At 39.4% G+C, this 25,099-nt stretch overlaps 1 protein-coding gene and 1 pseudogene across 4 annotated transcripts in view; one reads left to right on the forward strand and one right to left on the reverse strand.

The window, feature by feature from the left end:
• Positions 1 to 16,484, reverse strand: part of gpd2 (glycerol-3-phosphate dehydrogenase 2 (mitochondrial)) — a 29,121-nt gene extending 12,637 nt beyond the window's left edge. The window contains exons 1-9 of one of the 4 annotated variants that reach the window (XM_038721676.1): positions 16,334 to 16,484; positions 10,793 to 10,899; positions 9,056 to 9,064; positions 6,517 to 6,688; positions 6,308 to 6,432; positions 6,122 to 6,219; positions 5,773 to 5,936; positions 912 to 1,076; positions 54 to 198 (exon numbers count right to left, since the gene is read on the reverse strand). In XM_038721676.1, the coding sequence (XP_038577604.1) occupies positions 54 to 198; positions 912 to 1,076; positions 5,773 to 5,936; positions 6,122 to 6,219; positions 6,308 to 6,432; positions 6,517 to 6,688; positions 9,056 to 9,064; positions 10,793 to 10,894 (980 nt within the window). In that variant the 5' untranslated portion in view covers positions 10,895 to 10,899; positions 16,334 to 16,484. Of the gene's footprint in view, positions 1 to 53; positions 199 to 911; positions 1,077 to 5,772; positions 5,937 to 6,121; positions 6,220 to 6,307; positions 6,433 to 6,516; positions 6,689 to 9,055; positions 9,065 to 10,792; positions 10,903 to 16,333 lie in introns of all 4 variants that reach the window. The other 3 variants (XM_038721665.1, XM_038721694.1, XM_038721686.1) reach the window with 3 other exon arrangements.
• A 464-nt stretch (positions 16,485 to 16,948) lies between these two features.
• LOC119905022 lies at positions 16,949 to 22,667 on the forward strand (annotated as a pseudogene).
• The last annotated feature ends 2,432 nt before the right edge of the window (positions 22,668 to 25,099 follow it).

Here is a 25,099-nt window from a genome sequence, read left to right on the forward strand (position 1 = left end):
GATATACCGTAAGTAAGTGTGTTTGCTGTATGTATGACAGTGTTATGTAGCACCTGTAGTAACCGGGGATGACGATGTGAACACCAGCGCTGGGCTGGCAGATGTTTTTGGTCTCCTGGTTGTCCATCTTCCTCAGTGAGTCTGTGAACGGTCCAGTGGCGTTGATCACACACTTGGCCTTCACGTCAAATTCCTGTCCTGTGAGAAAAGAACATGCATCGTATTAAAAAGACAGAAAGCTCAACAGTCTTTTCATTGACTCAGTTTGGAGGATGAGAGAAAGCGTGAAGTGTGAGTAAAAAAGTACATGATTAACTTTTAATAGAGAACTAAAGTACTGAAGTGGCACAGCACCCGAAATTGTAGAGTCAACTTTCTTTCATGACTTTAATTTGAATGTAGGCACCAAACTCAAACAGTTCTGTTTTCAGAGCTTATTGGAAAATTTGGTCAAATGATTAGAGCATTTTTTCCAAAACGGCACCTTTAACTTTCCTCTCCCTCTTAAAATGGCCGATGCAATGGTACAGTGGATAAGACACATTCTTCTGATGTTGAAGACCCGGGTTCAATTCCCACTGTGACACATTTACCACTGTGTCCCTGAGTAAGACACCTAACCCCTAGGAGGCGTGCGACCTCTGACATATATAGCAATTATAAGTCACTATAGATAAAAGTGTCAGCTAAATGAGTAATTGTTATTATAAAATACGACAGCAGCATCAAGTGACTTTTAAATCAGCTAAACTTACATTACAGTTTACGTCAAACACCAACAAGATAGAAGAAAGAAGGAATAACAGCTGGTTCCCTTTGACTCCTTCTAATGAATGTTTAAACATATGGGACAGTGTTTAATTAGTTGTTCAGCACTTTAAAATAACGCAACGACAAACTGCACGCCTCACCTGTGATGACGTCCCTGCAGTGGGCACCACACACCTTCTCCTTGCCGGTTTGTGGGTCTTTAGTTTTCAGCAGGTGGACCACCTCGGTGTAGTTGGCCATGGCGGCACCGTAGCGGGCGGCAGTGAGGCCGATAGCCAGATTCATACGGGCGTCATTGTGCTGCCCTGAAGGAGACAGAGAAGATGGGTTTGAGAAAGATGGAGGGCTTCAGCTGGATCTCTGACCCACATTGATTCATAAAGTAGACAAAGTTAAACTTAAAAACAGTTGTGGCCAGACAACAAGTAAGGAAGCCAGGAGCACTTTAAAATGACACAAGACTTTATTCCTAAATAATATCACTATAATAGCAACATAACAGGGTTCTGAATCTCTTAATGTGATGAAATTCAACTTTCTTATGTACAACTGTATGTAAGGCCAGACACCTCCTTCATTATGCAAACTGGCAGTCCCAGTACACAATTTGTATCACAGGAGCTTTGATTTCTTTTTTCTAATTTTACTAAATTAATTAGATAATTACCCATTTAGCACCTCTGGGTGAGTGCAAACCATTTTTGCTGTTTTATTACAAAAGTAAATGCACAGTTCTGTCTTTAATCTAAACCCCCCCCCTTTTTTAGACATTTTTGTTTATTGTATACACATATTTGTAATTCTTTCACTTGATATTGATATGTAATTCTATAATTATATTGTTGTTCTATTAACTATGTCATTATGTTAAAGGATCACATGTTTAATACTATTATTTATAATGTAAACAGCCCATTATAATATAACGATAGAACGAGAGCCAGGATAGGAGCCATGCTGGCCCAGCTTGGACTTAATTCTGCTCCTAAAGGTCCAGTCTGGACAAAATGGGACTCATTCTGAATTCAGAGACTGTTGTGCCCACATCGTTACCGAGACCTACCCCATCAACATTCTGGATCAAGCACTCGACAGGTGGTCCATGTTCCAAGCCGTCAGTGCCAGACTTTCAGCGAGATAAGAGGTCGTCAACTTTTACATCGATGATGCGTAGTGGTCAAACTCAGTCAAGATGGACTCTGTTTCCCAAATGTCAGACTGTTTATTTTGAAGATGAAAGCATATTATCATCGTGTGCTGCTGTTTATATTCACCCCAGACGCATATTCAAAGAATGGACTGCGGAATGTTCTTGGAGTGTGTGTGTGTATGTGTGTATGTGTATGTGTATATATATATATATATATATATATATATATATATATATATATATATATATATATATATATATATATATATATATATATATATATATATATATATATATATATATATATATATAGTTTTATTTTACATTACCATATTTTAATATACAATGAATTGTATGCTGTGTGTATGGCATGAAGAAACTACAAATTTCGTTTCAGCCTTGTTCTGTATAATGACAAATACACAACTTTGTACCTTGTATCATATTGTTCTCTTTTTACAGTTTTACATTCAATTCCCATGGATTCCTTCATGCACAGGTTACCAGAGCTGCCATGTCAACATCTATCAATGACTAACATTAATCTAACATCTAACAGCAATTTTTAAAAACATTTTACCCCCTACAACCAAATTTTATAGGGCTGCACTATGGAAATGTGGAAAATGTGGCAGATTTTTGTCTCAAATGTAAATGTTGATGTTTAATAATGAGCTGAAACAGAAATTAAGGTGGTTTGTGGTCAAATAAGAGGAAGGGATCATTGATGTTTTAAAAAATCTCTAAGTAAGTCCCTTACCCTAAATGCTCTGTTTTGTGTGTGGGCTTGCTGCTGTTTTGCATGAGAAGTGTATAAGTGTCTGTTGTACCTACAGCGGCATTAACATACTGTAGTTCATTTCCCAGAGCTGCATAAACAAATATACCACCCAGCCACTTCAAAATAAGGCATTAGGCCTACACATTTGTTGTCCTGTGTCTGTGAAAATACGAGAGCCTCCGCTGTTGTTGGTGGCAGCAGGAGCAGCAGTAACCAAGACAGCGGGAGAAATAGCTGTTGCTCAGCCAGTCTGACCGTCTACAATGCTCCTCTGCGCTTTACACCGCCGGGAGAGAAGGTCAGATTTCGAAATGTCACCGGCGTGATTGTTCCAGACGGCATAATTGGAGAAAAGACGCCCCACCCCTCCACCATCCCAGCCCCGTCCCCCCTCAGAGCAGATGATGGCGTGGGGGGTGGAAATCAAACATATGCTGCTTTGCACCAAGAATATGCTTCTTCCAGCCTGCAGTAAATCCAGCTACATGTGGCCACTTCCATTGTACATCTGGAGAGTAAAATGCTGTTTGTTTTGGTTTTTTATAATGCTGCTCAATATTCAGTGCAATAGCTATAAACAATTGCTTCCAAAACAGGGATTTAGGTAAATTTTAATTTCAAAATAAACTAAAATGAGAGCCACATTACTAAATCTGCACTAAACTGAACTATACTGTTAAGTTACATCCTTAAAAAAGCAGCATACCTGTTATTTTTTGCAACCAATCTCACTGTAGCAACATGCATATTATGATGGGTATCTCATTTTGTCTAACTGTGGAATAAATAACAGCACTTAAAAGCCTTTATAAGGAACATCGGTTCTCAAAAAATGTCAGGTTGAGGCCTACAGTAACAGACACATCACCCGCAGACACAAAGTTGTTATTTTCGGCGTTGGAGAGGAAAGGATGCCCGCGGCACGAAGCTCCTCACACTCAGCTGGACACTCAGCATATGTCTGGTTCTCCTCCGTACCCATCCAGGGAACACGCAACCTTTACTGCCATGGGGAAGAGAGGGCATCCTACCAGCCTGTCAACACATTTTGTTAGGCACCAGTGGAGATGTGAGGGCCATGGGGCAAGATTTACATCTGAGGCCTATTTTAGGGTGAAATCTTCTATCATGTTTTTGGCTTAATCATGCAATTTCTATAATGTTTATAGTTAATTCAGAACCAGAAGTAGTTTGAGAGTTTTCTAGTGTTTTTAAAATTTGCCTTGTTGAAATCCTTTTTTTTTATGTTCAAAGTGCTCTGTGATTTTGATCTAACATTTGTTAGTCAGATGAGTTTTCTACCAGACTCAGAGGCAACGTAAAAGCTTTAACAAACTGGGCACAGGCCTAGTCTAATAATACAATCCCACTATCCAAACACTGGTTCCCAACATTTTTGCCTTGTGTCCCCTTTTGAACCCCTTGGCTTTTACGCTCGGTTTCCACTCCTTTAGCAGAGTTACTACAGGCCTGAGTCAGCCCATCCATCCATCCATCGTCAACTGCTTATCCTGCGTACAGGGTCACGGGGTCAGCTGACATCGGGCAAAAGGAGGGGTACATCCTAGACAGGTCGCCAGTCCATCGCAGGGCCACGCATAGAAAAACAACCTCTAAACAACAATTTTTTCATTTAAAGAGGAGAGTGTTACGATGGCGCATTGACACATGCCTTTGGTGTGGGAGATCAGGGTTCGATTCCCACTGCAAAACATCCACCAATGTGTCCTTCAGCAAGACAATTAACCCCTAGTTGTTATCTTAACATATTGTTTATCACATACACGGCCCTACAAGGTCCTGCCCCGTCATACATTTCTTAACTTTTACATCCCTGTTCCACCAGGCTCTTATTTATACCCAGCAACTTCTGCAGATCCAAGGGTAGGGCTGCACGATATGGAGAAAAAGTCATATTGCGATTATTGTAGATAATGTTGCGATTCGATTATAATGGAACAAATGGTACATGGTAAATCTACATCTGTCCACTGCAGAGACACTATCCACAACCTGGAGGAGGAATTAATAGTGTATTAGTATAAAATTATAACATTAAATAATGAGTATAATGTTCAGTGAATAGTAGCCTATACTGTTAGAATAACATTAATATATAAATTACAATAGTCATTATAATTTCATATAATATTATACTATTATACCACTAGTTGATTATAATATCCAGTTACAGCCGTTTCATTTCTGTGGGTTGTTTTTAAAAATGTAATCCTTGTGCAAGCAAAAGTCTGTAAATTGGTCTTTAATTTGTTAATGCTCAGTACTAACTTGTCAATAATCACATTATCATCGATATTATCAATATATTGTTCAACACTGTAAAGTTTGCTGTAGGCTGTGATTGGTTGGTTGATGAAAAGAAAGACTGACAAGCACGTCAGCTTTATGAAAAGTTCAACATGTTGAACAACAAAAGGCACGATACAGCGAACCAAACCAAGTTACTGGGTTACGGTAGGTTGTTGTCTTAAAAGTTATTGGCACACTGCTCATAATGTTATCTGTTTTAGAAGCACATGTGAGAGCCCAATGTGGGCAGGGATAATGAGCAGACTGCAGTGCACACAGAGAATAGACACACTTTCTGCAGTTATGCAATCGCACATGACGACATAGTGATTGCAATTGCGATTATATAAATCGTAGAGCCCTATCCAAGGGAAAATGTGCTTTTGCCGTTGCTTTTCAAACATTGACACACCATTATTTTCCCAATGATACTGAGTAATTTTGAACACAAAATACATGTTTCACAGGGTTTCAAGACTCTTTATGTAATGACACCACAGAAATGCTGGTCTTATATCATACTCTTATGGTTCATACTAATTTTCATGGCTAACTGATACAATTAATTACCGTTGGAAAGGAACAAGAAGAAGTGGTTAAGAGCAAGAGCAAAAACAGTGACTCAGAAAATAAAGAGATGAGTAATGCGTGTCTTTTAGATTATTGACACACCAGTGTCTATGCACAAATATCCAATTTAAAGCAAAGCAAAAAAAAGTTTCGGTGGGCATAAACAAAGCATTACGGAGCCATGACTCACCATCATAGTAGACGATGGCTCCCACCAGCTTGTCCTTCTTCAGCATGGGGAAAAGCTCCAAGGCCTTGCTCTTACTGAGGACGTAGCTGCTCTTCAGGCACTGGATCCCAGCCACCAGGTCGTACATCTTGATCCCTGCCCAGTAGTAAGGTAACTGCCACCATCTTGGAAAAGAAAAACAGTGATTAAAGTACATATTGAAGACCCTTCAAAACATTCAAAAAGCTAGATTTCATTTTCCATACAGATGAAAAATTAAATAACAACTCGCACCATGCTAATAGAATAAACCAATTATCACCTGCTTGTTTGTGCTATTTTCCCCACATTGTATGTGTCTTACACGTACTTGTAAACAGGGAGCATGATGGGTAGCGGCGCAGATAGGTGAGGTGCAATCTCCAGGAGGTTGGCTCGCTCGTGGAGGGCCTCTTTCACCATCATGTACTGTTCCAGTAGAGAAAATAACAAGGTGAGCACAAAGAAGAGCAACGCAACTGGATGAAAATGAAAAACTAAGAGGATAAAGAGGAACCTGATCATAGTCTAACTGCATGATGGCCTTCTGGAGATAGCGGACTCCACCGTGAAGTAGCTTGGTACTCCGACTGCTTGTCCCTGAAGAGAAATCGCTTCTCTCTACAAGAGCAGTCTTGAGGTCTGGGGAAAAATGACAAAGGACACTTACAGAGCTTGAAACCTGTTACATCCCAAGAGAAGTGGGGCACTTCAGAGTGAGCTTACTGCGTGTGACAGCGTCTAAGGCACATCCTACACCCGTGGCCCCCCCTCCGACGACCAGAACGTCAAACTCCTCAGTGTTCTGCAGCGCCGTGAGCTGGGCCTGCCGAGAGGGAAGCTCGTCCGCATAGGGAACCTTCAGCTCTGCTTCTGCTGCCACATGGGCTAACCGAGCCTGGATGTGACACAAACACAAACACAATGAATTAAAGATTCATTTGCGTTGGCTAAACTGTGCAAAACTAAAGGTTTCTACCTTAAATTCTGTTAAAGCTTTATGTTAAACTCTTTATAAATATTTAAAAACAAAACAAATGTCAGAAAACACAGCAACTTGAGGTGCATTTTGAAACATTATAAGCATTCCCAAAGTAGTGTTCATGCATTATTCTTACATTCCAAGCGCCTCATAAAATGCAGTGTGACATAATGCATAATGACATGCAATCATTTTAATACATTATGGATTTGGTGTGATTACTGTATGCTTGCTTATAATATGCATTATTGTGTTGTAATGGATGGAATATAATGTATGTGCGGAAGCATGCATTTATTACTGTGATTACGGGAGTGATGGGAAGCCCGCGTTATTGATCAGTGCCTCAAACATGGCAGCAAGTGTAATCTCCGGTCTGAGTGACTTTCCAGAAATCACCACGTAGATATTAGCATTCCTAATTGGCTGAAAAGTTAGTTGACAATATAACCAGACTGGTGTTCATTTTTTGAAGTTGATCAATTAAATATATATAAATATTTGATAATAATCCTGTACATTTGCATTTTTTTGAAGATTTATTTTTTTTTTGGTTTATTACATACCAACAGACAAGAAACATGTCCAAGAGAGGGGTTAAGTGGTATACGACTTAACAACCACACCACAAGGATGCCCTGTTTGTTTTTTAAAGAATTACAACCGAGATATTTATTGATCTGGACATTTTAGAGTTGAAAAAATATACATGTCAAAGCGTTCTGGTGGATAAACAACACAAATGGCGTTTCTGAACAGCCACTGACATATTTGGTGTTATGGACATACTGTATGAGCTAGAAGCAAATTTATCAGTCTAGCTCTAGAAAAAAGTAATTCAAAGATATATCAACTGATTATTTTAATGTTACACAAACCCTACTTTATATTTTTTGTATGCAGTATATTTTTATAAATGAGAATGAAAGAGCAATTACTACTGTGTATTACAGCGGTAGAATGTAACCCAAATAAGAACATTTACTCAAGTTCTGTACTTAAGTACAATTGAAGTACAGGTACTTAACTCTCTTCTGGTTCACTACAGTTCAGAGAGAAATATTGTTCTTTTTGCTCCATTATTTGTATTTGACAGCTAAAGTTACTTTGAAGATTCCAATTTTACAAATGAAACATGTGATCAGTTTGTTAAAATATGATACCTTGTTGTCTATTAAACTACCCAACAGTATATGAAGCAGTTCATACGAATACTAGCTTCAGCTACATCAGTTACAATATGAAAATGCTGCTTAAGCAGTGATGCATCAGTAATACTAATCTATAAAATATGATTTGTATAAGATAATGATATAACAACACTGCAAAATGTGTACTATTGACAGTTTAAGTATATTGCTACTAGTAGCAGTTACATACTTTTACTTTAAATGCAGGACTTGTATGTAAATGCATATGTACTTTATAGAATTGCTACTTTGAATACTTCTGCTGCCTCCTCCTAATTTACTACAAGTACACGGCAACCAAATGTAGTACAAACATAGGGGAAATACTTTATCAAATATTTAACAAATCCAGGAATTTTTATTTCAAATCCAAGAATGGTTTGCTGAAGATATTCTTGGCAGTAAAAGTGAGATTATGACATGTCTAATTTTCAAGTGTTGCTAAAAAAAAGTGCTGTGATTAGTAGCAAAGCAAAGTTTACAGAGGGTTACTGTGTGCCGCAACATGCTGCTCAACTTTGCAAAAATAAATCGCATTCCATTCTTTTAACATGTACATCCATTGTTTGATTAGAAAAATGATTAATTTAAAGAAATAGGTACAACTATAATCGAAAAAAGCACAGCTCCCCTCTGATATGAGGATGTGGGATTTCACTTCTAATGAAATCTTTATTCATTTCTCTATTTAGCAGTTCAAGCTAAATGATTGCATCAAGCTGCTTTGAAGCAAACGTGGCATTTGACTTGCAAATAGAAGCAGGTTTGTAATTTAGGTCTGCAGCCGCGAACAAGACGATGATATAATCATTGTCTATTTTTGATGATGCATACAGACAAACACCGCCACAGAATTAAGTGCCAGCAGGCCCCCCCCCGTAATCAAGTTAAGTCAGTGAATGGCACAGCAAGGCCCATGCTAATAGCCAATCGGCCGCTTTCTTGAAAACTTTGCCAAGCCATATAGCCTTGCTAAAGGAGACAAGATGGACATTCATCTCATCAGCGTTGCAATTACTGAGATTAGAGGCATGCATGATTACAAACTATTGTGAAAATAATTATATTTCATCAGGGTCGACTTCTTGCTTACCAATCCATGCTTGGTTGAGAGGATGACGATGGGCAAGAGAAGACATTATCGCGCCAGGACACAAAACAAAGTTCACATTAGGTTGTACAGTCAAATAAAGTCTGGTATGTAGATGAAGCATGTCTTAAATAGGCACAGGTAAGGTCAAAGATCAGAGGGGAAACACAGCCGAGCCATGTGGGTATTTATGTGTTCATGAGGAAGAGTTTCCAGGCTTGAAAGTGAGACAAAAACTGTTGTCTTCAAGGCACTTCACCTGTCATGAGGCGAGACGCTCACGTCAAACCTCAGCTACCATTAAAACTTTGCCTATTGTTCTCTGAGCACCTGCATTTTGGCCATTCCTCAAGATTATGGTGTTATATACATTGTCAAGCAGCTAACATGACAGTTTGGGGATTTAAGTGTCTATGTAGCCTGTAAATAAACACAAAATGTACAATATATCAAAGGGATAAAACACCTACATGAATCTAAAATGTTAATTTACTGTTTATGTTCAAAATAAGCCAAATAATTGAGATAAAAACATGTTTCTTGACATGAGGTAGGTGTGGCATGCTCAGCCTTTTTTCTAATCAATAATAAATGACTTTGGCTGGGAGCTAGGTGATATACAACTGTGTTGCTAAGGCACCCGTCACTAACAGAAACTACGCTTGTGTCTTCTTGCAGCGAGGATTGATACCACTCTCATTTCTGTACCCAAAGTATGAGGCTACAGCCAGTTAGCTTAGCTTAGTATAAAGACTGGAAAAAGGCATAACCGCTGGCCTGGCTGTGTCCAAAGGTACAAAATCTGCCTACCAGCACCTCTAGAGCACACTATTTAAGATATTGTATCTCGTTTGTAAAAAAGCTGTTTCACTGCAGCCGTACTCTTTCTTGGATAAGACCAGTAACTTCCTGTAGTCTACACTGTCTGCATGGCAACTGGTTCCAGTCTTAATGCTGAGCTAAGTTAGCTAACTGCTAGCGGAGCCTCATTCTTTCTTCTACCCCGGTAATCCCACAGTGACGACAACACTACTGTGTCAACTTAAGAGAGAGTTTAAACAAACAAGATACAACATGTATATTACTGAGCTTTAGAGCTGCTGGTGGGCATATTCTGTTAGCTTTGGACAGAGTCAGGCTAGCTGTTTCTCTCTGTTTCCAGTCTTTATGCTAAGCTAAGCTAACTGGCTGCTGACTCCCATTACATATTTATCGTACAGACATGAGAGAGGTATCTTGTCTAACAAATAAACTTATTTCCCAAAATGTACAACTTTTCCTTTAAAGAAGGAACTCAAATTCATGAAGAGGATATATTTTATCGGACCAGGAAATGAAAGAAAAGCAATTGCAGGGTCCTGTGCTGATACAGTATTTGCAGGAGAATGCAGCTACTAAGCATCCACTAAAAAAAAAAAAAACGAGAAGCAAGAACATTCCAACATCTAGATCGGACATGCCATGGAAAGCAGTCCCTCCCTGCTAAGCAGACTGTTTTCAGGATAAAGGAAATACTATTCTCAAACTTGTACTGTTGTCATGCCCATGTTTGCCCCTTAATTTTACACATGCCGGAGTGAATAAACATCTAAACAGAATAAATAATATAATAAAAATATTTGCCTCCATACAAATCATGCAAAAGGGGAATTCTTGCAAACTGTACTCATGCGGCGAGAAACAAAGCAAACATTTCATGGAGCGCCACAAACTGAGTGGTGACATCTTTCATCAACTTACCTGGGTCTTCCTGTACTCGATCAGCTGTGACAGGCCAAAAACTGTGGCGACCGCCCCGCCGCCAATGATCGCTGTCCGTTTCAGAGCCTTCCTGAATGCCATCAGCCCTGCTGAGAAAGAAAATTGCAGTGAGAAGACGGAGCGGGTACGCCCGGGCTGCAAGGCTCCGACATGAAGGAGGTATGCAAGCCTGAGAGAAGTTAGGTGAGGTATTAAGGTGAGTGGGAGGAATCAAAAAGCTGCATGTTAGGCTAAATGAGACAACAGGAGACAAGTTCCCCTGAAGAAGGAACGCTGTTACCTGTTGCACAGAACAGGAAGAAAATTTTCATTACTCAAAGACTTATACTTATAATAACTCTTATTTAGATGTTGACAATTCTGCTAATATATATGAAATATCTTTCTATAAAATATCCTTTTAAAAGTTAAAATTGTCTTGTTTTGATGTAAAATAGAAAATGCTCACATTTGAGAAGCTGGAACCATCAAATGTTTGGCATTTTTAGCTGAAAATCTTTTTTCTGTCATTTTAAAAGGTAATTATTAAATAATCACTAATGGCATCATTGCTTAGTTTCTCCTGTTTCCTCTCATTATGAAATGTCTCTGGTCAGACTAAATCAGCACTCTGAGGACACCACATTCGCTCCAGTAACTTGTGATGGGCATTTGTCATTAGATAGATAGATAGATACTTTATTTGTCCTGAGGGAAATTCAAGTATCCAGTAGCATACGAAACATACATACATTAAAACATACATTAAACCTATATTAAAATAAAATTTAAAATCAAAATAAAATTAACTTATTACACAGTAGCCACAGTAAACAGTGGAAAACAGTGGAAAACAGTAAACAGTGCAAATGGAAGTAAAGAGTACAGATGGAGGTAGAAATTGTCCTATTGTCCTCCCTGCCATGACTAGGAGCTGTTGTACAGTCTAATGGCCAGGGGGACAAAAGAGTTTTTAAATCTGTTGGTGGAGCTGGGCTGGGACAGCAGTCTGCCACTGAACACACTCCACTGACTGATGAAGGTGTTTTGCAGAGGGTGGTGGGCGTTGTCCAGTATGGACAGCAATTTGTCCAGGGTCCTTTCTGCCACTGTCACCAGAGAGTCCAGCTCTGAGCCATTATTTTTGACATTTAAATCACTACATGATCAGACAAATTGATCAGTGAAAACTGACTTAAATCATCAAATAATTCTCAAATATTTTGCGTACAATTCATTGACCAATTAATTCACGTCTAAATAAAATATTGATTCACTAATTGAAGAAGTTTCCAAGTTGGGGCAATACATTAAAAGGGCAAAAATGCAGCAACTCAGTCATCTAATAAAAAGGGTATGACTGAAACAGGTTAAAAAACTACAGGTTGGTCAGATTTTACAACTCAACTCCATTCAGTAAAATAACTCTTCTAATTTTCTTTAAAATGGACATTAAAATAAACATACAGTTTATTTGCAGTTTATGACAAAGCAACTGATAGGAGGACCCTGTTTCCACATTTTCATAATGACCCTGCGTAACATAACGAGCAAAACATGATACCAGCTCTGGCAGCTGGGGCAGCCCAAAAAAGTGTTTAGTGCTTTGAATAAAGGTTTCCAGGGAGTGGCATACGCTGAAGCAGATTCTAATGCATTTTAATAAAAACGCAGCTACAGATGGCACAAATGTCAATAACCAGTTTGGTATGTGACCTATTACAGGCAGCATGCTACTGTGTCTGCCAATACTAGCACCAAAATTCAGTGTCATATTTTCACTGCCAACTTTTGACCAAATAATAAATAGTATGTCACTTAATACAACCGTTGAACTGCAAGACTATAAAACTGCAGAGCAGGATTGTGGGATATCTGATTACTAAATGTACCTTGGTTTAGACAATTAAGCCTCTTTTATTACCTGTTATGAAGGCGGTATAACATCTTCTCCACTGAACTTATATCATACACTGCATTAAATGCTACAGTCTATGACTGATATATAAATATATAGTCATTGAGTGTGCACGACAGAGAGTTTTAATGTCTTGTGATAGTCGGCATTTTAAAGGCTATTCTACACTGACAAAAAGGAAACAAGAAAAAAACGTGAATAAGACATTAATACTGTAATATGGCTAGTTATATGAATGATCCTTTTCTGTCGGGGCTAAATATCAAGCCTTGGTGTGTTTTTTTGGTACACAGACAGTTTTTGGTTTAGATCAGGGTAGTTCTGATACCTGAGGTTCAGTACAGATATAAAAATTATATTTTTCTCAATTAATTAGTATAATAAGTCATATTAACGCGTTTTTCTACAAAATCCCTTTTTTCTTTAATAAAAGAAGCAGAAGTTCTGTAGCCCGCACATACTGAATTTTTAGGTCGAGATTTTTAACATGAAGGCATAACCTAAACAAACTATTAAAACAAGATTTTTAAAATTGTGACCAGGATATATACTGACTAAAATTTTTCACAGTGTAAAAATAAAATTCTCAGTACTCTTAAACAATGTAATGTTGTTCCTCAAATGTGAGTCGCTTTGGATAAAAGCGTCAAATGAGTAAATGTAAATATATAATGTAGTTTTTCAATGAAATTACTCCAATTATTGTCAATGGGCTCAAAACTCACTTAGAAATGAAGCACATCTTTGTTCCAGTTCGGATTCAGCCCTGTGCGCGCTCCCGAGCCTCTCTCAGACTACAGTGCCAACACCTCAGTTAACGACATGCAGTCCACTAACACCATAAAACAACCAGCTCACAGCAAAACATCGACTCCACGTAAGGATACAAAACAGCAATAAAGTTTTATGTATTGAAGCCCGTTTCATTATCATCCAATACATGTAGCTGTGTTTACATTGCTGAGTCTCCGGTGAAAGATACACAGATAGTAAACTAGTTACTGAAAAGCAGCAAGCGAGCCAACGCTTTAGCACAGGGCTCTACGCTAACGTTTCCCCCCAAGAAGCACTTTAGGAGCACAGTGAAAGATGTTCAAGTAACACAGATTTTAACAAACTATTTATTATACACATATTTATACGTGTTTGCTCCTTCTCTTTTTGTCAACTGTGAAACCATTAGAGGACTATGGAAGTTAGGACCCTTGGATAGGTACACTCAGCATTGGTCTTAAAAATTTGTCGGAGCTTTTTAAAATATTGAAATAGATGTCATCACAACTTAACTAGCAGCACCCACACAACCCACACCTAATGTAAACAAGATTACTGAACAGTATTACAATAACTTCAGTAAAACAGCACATTGTGCTCTTAAGTCATTTTTCCGGTTTGCACATATCGATTTTTAGTGGCATAATGTTAACGTTATGCCAGCAAAATGGTCGCACCGTAGGGCCCTGTAGCATGTCGGCTAAATGCAGTAAAAGTACAGTTATCATGAAAGGAGCATGGATTAGTTCAACCTCAATATTATTGTAATGTTGCAGTGGGAGTTTACCCGAGTTTCCAGCATGTTGTGTGAAGCCGTCACCCTGTCTGTAGGCCTATGTCTCTATAGCCGATGTAGGCCTACTGTGTCAATATGCCGGTGTCTCGCTGCGCTGTAAGAAAGGTACGAAGCCGGTGTTGAGCTGCCTCTGAGCAGGGAACTTTGAACATGTCTGAAAAGCCACAGACTGCATGCTGGTGTTTCTGCGTTTATTGGAGGATTTCTGTTTGAAAGCGGTTATTTTGAATTATGCTCGCTCGAGTTCAAGCAAGCACGCGTACGAGCACACGCCTGGTTGCAATCTTAAAACCGCACCGCTAGTGGCCGCTGACATCTACAAAATGCCCCTTTAATTCCAGACAAAACAGCAGTTTTATTTTTGTGGGTTGTTTTTAGTCATTAAATTATTGTGCAAGAAAAATGCTCTACATGGTGGTTAGTCTCTGATTTGTTTATGCAAATTTCTAACTTGCCAGTAATAAAAACTGTGCATACAGAACAATGAGTTCAACATTTCTAAAGTTTGCTGTAGTGCCCATAGACTATATATAAAAGGTAGTGCCCATAGACTGTATGGTAGTGCCTCAAGTTTTTTTTAATGTCCCGCCGACTCCTGGCTGTGATTGGTCGGTTCATGAAAAGTGACTTTGACGACGCACATGGCTGGATGAAAGGCTCCCGATGACCGTCACGCCGAATAGTAAAATGTAAAAGTGACAATACCGGTGAATACCAGTGTAACACCACAATCTGTGACCTATCGGATTATGTGACTAAACCCATACGCTGATTTTTTTATAACCATAACCCTACTTTTAGTACCTAAACCTAACCAAACTGCAGCCACTTCACATCGTCAACAAAGCCTCTGGCGCTTAACTTCCCATTTGGGTCACAGAATCTGATAGGTCACATACTGAAGCACAAACGGCTTGTATATTGTGAGAAAACAGGAAGTCATTAGCGCGAGCTTCATAGCGGGACGTAGCAGCTGGTTTGAAAGTCAAGACGTTGTATTTAAGTCTATGTTTTGCTTGCTCAACAGTTGTTTGATAAATGGCTATTAAAACGCATTCGGAGAGGATTTGAAAGGTTGTTGGGTTTTTTTTCAATTCTGATCATTTTGGCTCTGGTGATTCTCCTTTGATATTAGATATTAGATTTGGCTTCTTTAGTTAAAACTACAATGTTGGTATACTCTTATATCAGCACTTGTACTGAAAATTTTAATCAATATCCAGCCTTACTTTGTGTATTGGCCTTCAAAACCCCATACTATCAAAATCTTCTCTGTGGCATATCAAGGGCTTTCACAACCTCTCACATGCTGCTTTTTAGTGAAAACTGTCGAAGCCAGCGACATAAGTAGAACATGTAACTTTTCCTCCTCCTTCACACTTTGGGAAATCACACCCAATTTAACTTACATCAACATGCAGACTCATTATGAGTCAGCAGAGGAGGGGAGGGTTCCTGTCTGTAATGTAGGCTGTTTTTTGTAGAAACACATGGCGATGGTCCATTGACATTTTTCTCTTTTTTAGGCCTGTGGAGGATAGCCCTTTGTAGTAGTGACAAATCCCACACAGCAGGTTTGCTTTTAACGTTTAAACAGTAACGTTAGTATATGGATTTAAGATGTCAGGTCGTACGGTTGTCTATCACCACACAGGAGGAAGTCGCTTTTATTTTAAACTGACATCTTGCTGTGGATTAAAATGTCAGCTCAGTTTGAGGAAAACCAGCAACGACCTTCGTATTAACAGTCACGAATAAGCTCTTTAGTTATGCTACAAAAAAGACGAGTTATACACCTCCACAGGAAGAGGATAACGTTGTAGAAAATTTAAGCTTTTTTTATGGTTTTAAATAACCAAAATACACACTTTAACTTGGTGAGGTCCTTAGCTAAAACAACTGAGGAGAAGAGGTTATTCTTTCGTTGTAGTTAGCAAAGAACAACTCGCAGATGTTGCTCTGCTTTTTGGCTCAGCGCCAAAAATCACAGGGTTAACCATTCGTTATATACATTCTAAAATCAAAAAAACACGCCGTGATACAAAACACTTACAGGATTTCTTGTTTTCTAGCAAGATAATACTCGCTCGGGGCGATGCAGGGCGGCGACTGATGACATCGGTTGCTATCCAAACCGTGGCCTGTGTTTGACAGCTACAACCAGGAAGCCGAGCAGCTTGGAGTGACGCCGCGGACAGCCAATCGAAACGCAGCATTTGGATAGGCTCGTCCAATAGCGTTTGAGGAGAGGCGGTCCCATGTTGTTGACGTAACGTGAGTGTAAGATTACACAACGCCGGTCTCCCCTCCATCCTCCTCCTTCAGGATAATAATAAAGAGAAAGAAGTGCCACCAGCTGTCGTTTTCTCTGTCTTTCAGCACAGGAGGAGGCATGGAGGAAAAATATAAATAGGCCTACGTGTGTTTTAAGATGTAAAATGATGCTCTTCAATTTATGTTCAACCACAGATTAAAGATCAGCTGATGAAGATGGTGCTTATCGTTCCCCATCAATACCAAAAAACATTTGCTTTGTGTAGCAACCCTCAGTTTTGATAGTTTATTTTAAAAATCGCAATAAAATTCGTTACATATGATGCAAGAAAGTGAGCCACAAGCATTATTTCCAAATTACATGAACCATTTTCTGTGCCCAGACCAGTCAATGGCTCACTCACATTCACACACACTTCCCCGCCCCTCTGTGGCCTGTGCGTAATACGGTTTGGCACACGGGTGCGCACCACATAAACAAAAGCACATTGTCGGTGGCATTGGCAGCCAATCTGCAAGCCAAGAGTGGGAGAAGTGAACAGTCATTTCCTTTGCTCTCCAGACAGCGAGTGGACTTTTCTGGTGGGAGCTAAAGAATTAAAAGATCTGCAAGCAACACGCAACAGAGATGGGATTACTTGTCACTGTCTTCCTGCACTGGATGGAGGTCTGAGGTATTGCATTGGCCTATTATACTTTTTCTGCACTAATTTATAATGAAGCCAATGGCTGCATGTCAGTCTAAGTGATGCCATGTTTGTTTTTGTTTTTTGTTTCATTCTAGACACAATCTAGCAGCTATAACATCCTCTGGAAATTAAGACAACTAAAGTTTTAAGGTAATAAAGTTTGGTCTCTATGCATCCCTCTATGCGATTAGTTAGTTTTCTAGTGCACACTAGAAAATATTTCCCGTTTAAGTCGGATGTATGATAGTCTTACGGTCATACTGTCTTTAGATAAATGGGGATTTCTGCGCCCTTAAGATAGCGCGCGCAATTTCTTTCCAATGGGTTTGTAAAATAATCACGAGAAAACATTTGAACGCAATGTGATAGCCTATGTAGTTGCCTGCTTTGTCCATTTTGGACTGACTGCCTTTTCCCTATGTTTGCAGGGGCCATGCCGTGTATCCAGACCCAGTGCGGCTCCTCTCCACAAGGAGCCAGCCCGGCCTCTCAGAGCTCCAGCGGAGAGCGCAGCGGCGACTTCCTCACCCCGGAGTTTGTCAAGTTCAGCATGGACCTCACAAACAGTGAAATCTCAGCTGCAACGTCGGGTCCTACTTTTAGCCCTTTGGGTGACACTTATGGCTGCGGGTACGACGTGAAGCCCCCGTGTCTCTTCCAAATGCCGGTGCAGGGGGAGCTTCCGTGCGTCAAGGTGGAGGATGCGCACGGGTGTCCGCGGTATCAGCCGAATCAGCATCACCCGCACCAGTCCGACGAGCTGCTCTCCTCCCCAGGGTCTGTTTATTATTACCGGTCTCCATCGCCGCACACCCCCATCACATCCAACTTCCAACCTCTAACTGGACACATATGGGAGGACTCAAGCTCTCTGTACAATTTTCGACAAGACTATTTGGCGGCGGCGCACAGGAAAAACACTCTATCCAGATTCTCCCTGTTTTCCCTCAAACAAGCGCAACACGGCGGTCAGAGCTTGTCCAGTTGCCAAATTAAATATGACCGATCTCTCCATGTGCCCTTGAACCTGGACGCAGCCGGGGAGAACCAGCCGCTAGACAACCCTGGAACTTTGGGCTCCTCTGCCTCGGAAAGCAGCCCGGAGTGGGATTTCCTCACCCTCTCCAGCTCGCCCACGGCCACCACTTTATGGACTACCAAACTTCTTGTGCTCCCAACCGAGCACCACTGAGCGCGGAGGGGTTGTGCGCAGTGTGCGGTGATAACGCAGCCTGCCAGCACTACGGAGTGCGCACTTGCGAAGGCTGCAAGGGTTTCTTCAAGGTTTGTTCTCAATGCAACTTTATTTTTAAGCTGCATTGGAAACTGCAATTTCAAAATGGATATTTGCAGGCAGCTGATGGCCTTACACGATGCAGGCATAGGCTATTTATTATGCTGAACAATTTAGGTTAAATTAATACAGTTGTAAGGCAGCAGAAGTACATGTCACAAATGAAAGTATCTTTCATTTCAATGTGATCATAACAGACTTTTTAAAATGGATGTATTCACTTTTCACTTTTTTTGGAAAACATGGCATGGCCACACTGCAGCCTAAATAAATGCTAACTTATGAGTATTAAGCTATAATGTAAACATTCCACTGGGACCCCTGACCAGCCTCCTAAATTGGATATTAGACTTCAGACACACGTTTTGATCTCTTGACACATGCCTGTTAGGGGCAAATGTCTTGTATGAAAATGGCCACCAACGTGCCATGAATTAAAAACTTCCCCTTCTTTTCTCAGAAGGAGATTCCCAGGGGCGATTCTCCGAATTATGAATGACCACGACCCTGTATTTACCCAGACTGCCCTGTCGCCTTCTGAATGCCTTATACTGCCTCAGATGGCCCACAGGAGCAGGAGCGCTGCTGATCATTTTTAAAGGACCATTTAAGGCTTTTTACATTAGTCTTAAGAAAAATGGTCCTAAGCTACCAAAAACAGTTTTGGCATGATGAATCCTTCTAAAGAGGTTCTCCATACCACCCGATTAGGCCATCTCTACCGCATTTAGAAAGCCCCAATTGTTGCCATATATATTACTTTTTGAGAACTGTTCTACACCATGATTTTGGTTCTACGGAGACCAATGTTGTGCTTTAATGCTCTTCAAGATGCACTTTAAAGTAGTGCGGCAAAGAATATGTCCAAAAAGGATTCTCTTTCAGATACCCAGATGATTCTGGATGCAGTTTTATGGTTTTAATGGTGTCATTGTGGTTTGTCTTATAGTGGAATATTTGGAGAGGTTTTCAGAGCAATATAATACTACAACACATAAGCCTAGTCTTTGGTTTCTTTGAGTCAGTAAAGTTTCATGCAGCTTAACAAAAAAACCTTTTTATCATAATAAATAGACAAGAGGAGATGAAGGGAATGAGGTTCAGAACAGAAATCAGGCTGATAGGCATTAGTTTAAACGCCAATTCTTATTTGAGCTCTAGTATTTTCTTTTTCAACTTTATTTTGTGAAAAATATAAATCTTTTTCTATCTCCATGCAGCGTACGGTACAAAAACAAGCCAAGTACGTGTGTTTGGCTGCCAAAAGCTGCCATGTGGACAAACGCAGGAGGAACCGATGCCAATATTGTCGCTTCCAGAAGTGCCTTGCCGTGGGAATGGTCAAAGAAGGTAAACCAATAAATCTTAAAACTACATTTTATATTTGACTTTAGTGGTCAGGTAGTGGTAATTCCAATTCAACTGATTTCAACAGGAAAAAACCCCTGAAAAGTGACTTGTGTTTCTTCTCATGTTCTGCAGTGGTGAGGACAGATGGTCTGAAAGGTCGAAGGGGTCGCCTGCCATCCAAACCTAAAACTGTTCCGGACTCGTCTTCACCAGTTAGCACCCTCTTGAATGCCCTCATCAGGGCGCATGTGGAATCAAACCCTCCACTTTCTCTCCTTGACTACTTTAAAGTAAGAAGTGTTGGCATCGTTTAATTGCTTTACCATTAAGTGAAGTGTGATGTAGTTTTCAAACAAATACATTTTTAAGTAGACACAAAATAAGGTCATATTAGAGCTGTATTTTCTATCTTTCTACTTAACCCCACTGATGACCTTTCACTAGGTAAAGGAGAGTCCAGGAAGCCCACTAGGAGACGACGCTCAGAATGTGCGGCAGTTTTATGACCTCCTGACCAGATCAATGGAGGTGATTCGAGGTTGGGCACAGAAGATCCCAGGCTTTACATCCCTGCCCAAACACGACCAAGACCTCCTCTTCTACTCGGCTTTCCTTGAGCTCTTTGTTTTACGGCTGTCTTACAGGTAAAGAGCACACAAAGGGACTCATCTGTCTGACATGACATTTCCATTCAATCAGTAAATTTGGACAATGCACCCCAATTAGTCAGTCCACAGCATTTAAGTTTGTTGATGGATCTGCCAATAAACACAGCAAAATCTGTAAATGGATTTGTTATTTTAGCACTTTTTGGCATGAATGAACAATGGGTAAACAGCTGGAGAGACCTCATTTGGAGAGGTTTCTTTGAACCTATCTGAAAAGTGTAACCAGTTTATAGTCACCTCTGCCTTTCAGCTTTATACTTTTAGCATAAGCTGTCATACTGTTTCAGATCCAACCCAGAGGAGGGGAAGTTGATCTTCTGCGACGGGTCGGTGTGGCACCGGCTCCAGTGCCTGCGGGGCTTTGGGGAGTGGATTGACAGCATTGTTGAATTCTCTGCTAATCTGAAAAGGATGAACCTGGATGTATCCACCTTCTCTTGCATATGCACCCTCGCCCTGGTCACTGGTGAGATGCTCAAAAATACATATGTTCTCACCTCATGATTTCTGTCTATACAGAGCATAATTTCCTACTGATGCTGCATTCATTTTCCAGGATTTAATGGCTGTAGCGCTAGCCTCTATGTTATGATTTAGAGTGCATAATGCAAGCTAGTTAGCAAGCTAGCATAGAGGTCTTGGTTGAAATAGGTAGCTAACAGTAATAGATAAAAGTATGTTATAAGTAATGGATAAATAGTTGAAATAACATTGGTTAGTTAAAAGTAATGGATAAAAGTTAGCAAAAGGTTATACATAACAGGCTGGAATCATTAGCTAAAAGTAATGGATGAAGGTTAACTATAAATGAGAGATAAACAGTTGGAATAGTTAGCTAAAAATAATGGATAAAAGTTAGAGAAATGTGATGGATAAACAGTTGGAATAGTTAGCCAAAAGTAAGAGATGAATGGTTGAAATGGCAAACAGTAATGGATAAAAGTTAGCTAAATGTGATGGATAAATGGTTAGAAAAGTTAACTAAAGGCAATAGATTAAAGGTTGAAATGGTTAGCTAATGGATAAAAGGTAGCTACGGTGATGGAGCAGTTTCAAAAGTTAGCTAAAAGTAGGCTAATCAATAAAGGTGTAACATAGCAAAACGTCATGGATAAATGGCTGAAATTTCCAGATAGATGGACAGATAAAACGTTTTGTGTCAGGCTAGTTTTGTTTTTCTATTAAATGCCTGTAAATGTATGACTGAAAATGTTTGAAATAAGAGCTCACAGTGTATACAGCATTAGAAACATGAATAATCCCTCACCAATAGCCTACAACTATTTCTTTAAAATTAAAGAAATGCCAATGTTTAGGGAGTAGTTAGCCTCATTATTTACTATCTAATATCTTTGTTTGAAATCTGCTTTACGGATTTACTGCAGAGCGGCATGGACTAAAGGAGCCAAAGAAAGTGGAGGAGCTGCAGAACAACATCGTAAAGTGCTTGAAGGACGGCGATGGAGGCTCAAACTGTTGGTCCAACCACTTGTCCAGACTTTTAGAAAAGCTGCGTGAACTCCGCACACTGTGCATCCAAGGCCTGCAGAGGATTTTCTATTTGAAGCTGGAGGATTTGGTGCCCCCGCCTGCAATAATAGATAAGTTATTCCTCGACACGCTGCCATTTTAGAGACATAAGGGCACACAAATAAGGATGTATTTTCTCTGCAATGGCACTGTTGGACTTGCTTTATCCCAAAAGACATTCCTGACATCTGTGCATTGCATAAAAACACATTTTAAAATCTAATAATGAGTTAAACCACATTTTCCTCAAAAAAATGAATAAAAAGAAAATGAGAATTTGAATTCTCGATAATTGTGATCAAACGGACCAATTTTATTGCTGTCTCCAAGAAAGGATAAATTAATTTACAGTCCTACTTTATATTATTTTTATATGTTTGGCAGGTGAAGAGCCAAACTAAGAATTCAACCAATTTTAATTTTTTTCTGCTTATTTGAGGCATATTTGATATGAGTGTGTCACACCATTTTTAGGTTTTTCATAACATATATTAGTGATTAATATAACGATATCTAGTAGACTGTTGTGTTCTCTGCGTAAACTGTAATTGTCCATATTTTAATAAATATGACCGTTATGTACTGCTGCTGGAATTTGTATTCATTTAAGTTTTTATTTTATTTTTTTAACTTTAAACTCAAAAACTAATTTTTACTTTTAAAAGATTTATTTCTTAACATAAGATTCCTATTTCAACTTTTTCACAGTCAAATTACATTTTGGTAACTTTGCATGCAGGTTGTAGTCTATAAGCAAATTGGCTTATTTGGAAGCTGTCACATAAAACATTGAAACCTCAGTTTTGATGGCTGTTGCATAGAGAAATAATAGGTTTTCATACGTAAAAGTTACTTTTGAACACATTTTATTGTGCTGTCTGAAAGTTTAAAGCTATACCTGATGAGTGAAATATTTAGAATTTAATTTATATGAAGGGCCATAATCTACAACGGTGCATGTGTGCATGTATATGTGTGTGACAAGGTCAAAGGTCATAGTACCCTCAATATATTAAAGTACAAAGGCGGTACAGCTGACAACCGTCATACATCATTTTGCAAGACATGAAGATAGATGTAAAAAAATATATGTGTGTGTGTGTGTGTGTGTGTGCGCGTGTGCGTGTGTTTAATGGCCGCTGGCTGCCTGACATTTCTGCAGCCCTTTGGTTAGATCTGGCATTAAAGAAGATATTTTCTGTAGCTGTTAGTAAAGATAAAGGCTCCTGAACCAAGAAAAGTCAAACAGGGGAAATACATGAACATACAGCTGGTGATCACAGAGTTAAATACAACCTAAGACCTCCTGTTGCTCATCCTTAAAGCCTGTCAGTATGATTAGAATTAACACTCACAGTCTCCAGTCAGCAACCAAATCCTTAAAACAGGACTCTAAATATGTGTAAATTATGTATTAAATCACTATCAGATTAACAAGGGGAAATTAATTAATTATCATTATAAATCATCCCATCTGATTTGTACTCATCCTTGTCCTCAACAATGAGACGCATGTTTTTTTCTTCTGGCAGAAGGAATTGATTTTATGGTTTGAAAAAGGTCTTATAAAAAAATGGATGACGTTCCCAAGGAGGTTTTAATAGGCCTGCAGATCAATAACTGAGGCTGTTCAATGCTGTTCGGCATGGTGGGGCCGAGATAGAAATAAATCTATAACAGTATTGGTGAAACGTCCAATTTATTCTGATGATGATGGTGATTGACAGGTAGAGATAGAGAGTATAATACAATATCAGATATTTCGCAGCAGAACTACAGTGCTAGCTCCTATAGCAATTTTATATGTTTGGACATTAAAAGACTTAATTAAGTGTGGTAAGTCGCTACTGAGTACTAAAGTAAGACTCCAGTGTAACTCCACAGAAAGATGAAATATAGAAATATTAGGAACTGTAGTGTCGAAAGTACGTCTAATTAACTGTAATTATTGAGCCTCACATTCAGATAGGTGACAAATAAAAGGAAAAAACAACATAAAGTGTCTTTATAAGATGTTACAAAGACAATATTATGTACTGTAAATAAAGTGCAAGCAAATGTAAAGAATATATGGATCAAAAAAAAAAAACTCCACTGTGTCACAAAGACCTTGAAGGAGAAGCGACTAGACAAGACGCAAGACTCAAGACTCAAGGATGATATTTACACAGAGGGAGAAGAGATATGCTAAAAGATGATGAAGCAGTTAAAAGCAGAGACAGAGCAAGCACTGTCTGCAAGGTCGATGCAGCACAGAGGAACTGCAATACTGAAACTCTGTTGGAGGCACCATTCTTCGATTTTAATAACTGATTAATTGTTTAGATAATCTTTTAGGCAAAAGTTATAATATTCTCTGGTTCAGCCTTTCAAATGTGAGGATTTGCTGCTCTTCTTAGTCTTGTGTGATAGCAAGCAAGCTGCGTTTTTTTTCGTCTGTTTTCTGACACTTTATGGGCGATTAATTTCAAAGCCACAACCATCTTTGGGATGAGCTGGAACGCCAACTCTGAGCCAGACCTTATCACCTAATATCAGTGTTGGACTTCCCAAATGATCTTGCAGCTGAATGGGAGCAAATCCCTGTAGCCAGGTTAGAGACAGACAGAAGAAATCTGATGGAAAGCCTGAAACCAGAAGAGCGGAGGCCCGGGTTTCCACATGTAACATATGTCTAGTCATTACAGTAATGTGCTACCTGCACATTTTGGTTCCCTATACCCTGTTAAATTAAGTACAAAAGAACACTGCTGTCAACCACAGACACCATTGTGGAATCCTTAAAGAAATATTAAAGATAAAGATATTAAATCTACAGGAGGGGAAGAGAGACCTCTGCTGCTGTAACATCCTCACCCCTCTGAGGTCTTGCTGATTGACTCAATCAACACCTCAACTTGCCCCAGAAACAGGGGGGTTGTACCTGAAGCCTCCTAGCCCTCAGGCTGGTTGAGGCCACACAGGAACCTCGAGTATTTTATCTCAAGAGCACGACTTGTGGGTTTTTTCTGAAG

This window comes from Micropterus salmoides, unplaced genomic scaffold, assembly GCF_014851395.1.
Source record: "Micropterus salmoides isolate LMB-PRFRI ecotype aquatic unplaced genomic scaffold, ASM1485139v1 Ms_hic_scaffold_1, whole genome shotgun sequence".
Lineage (NCBI taxonomy): Eukaryota > Metazoa > Chordata > Actinopteri > Centrarchiformes > Centrarchidae > Micropterus > Micropterus salmoides.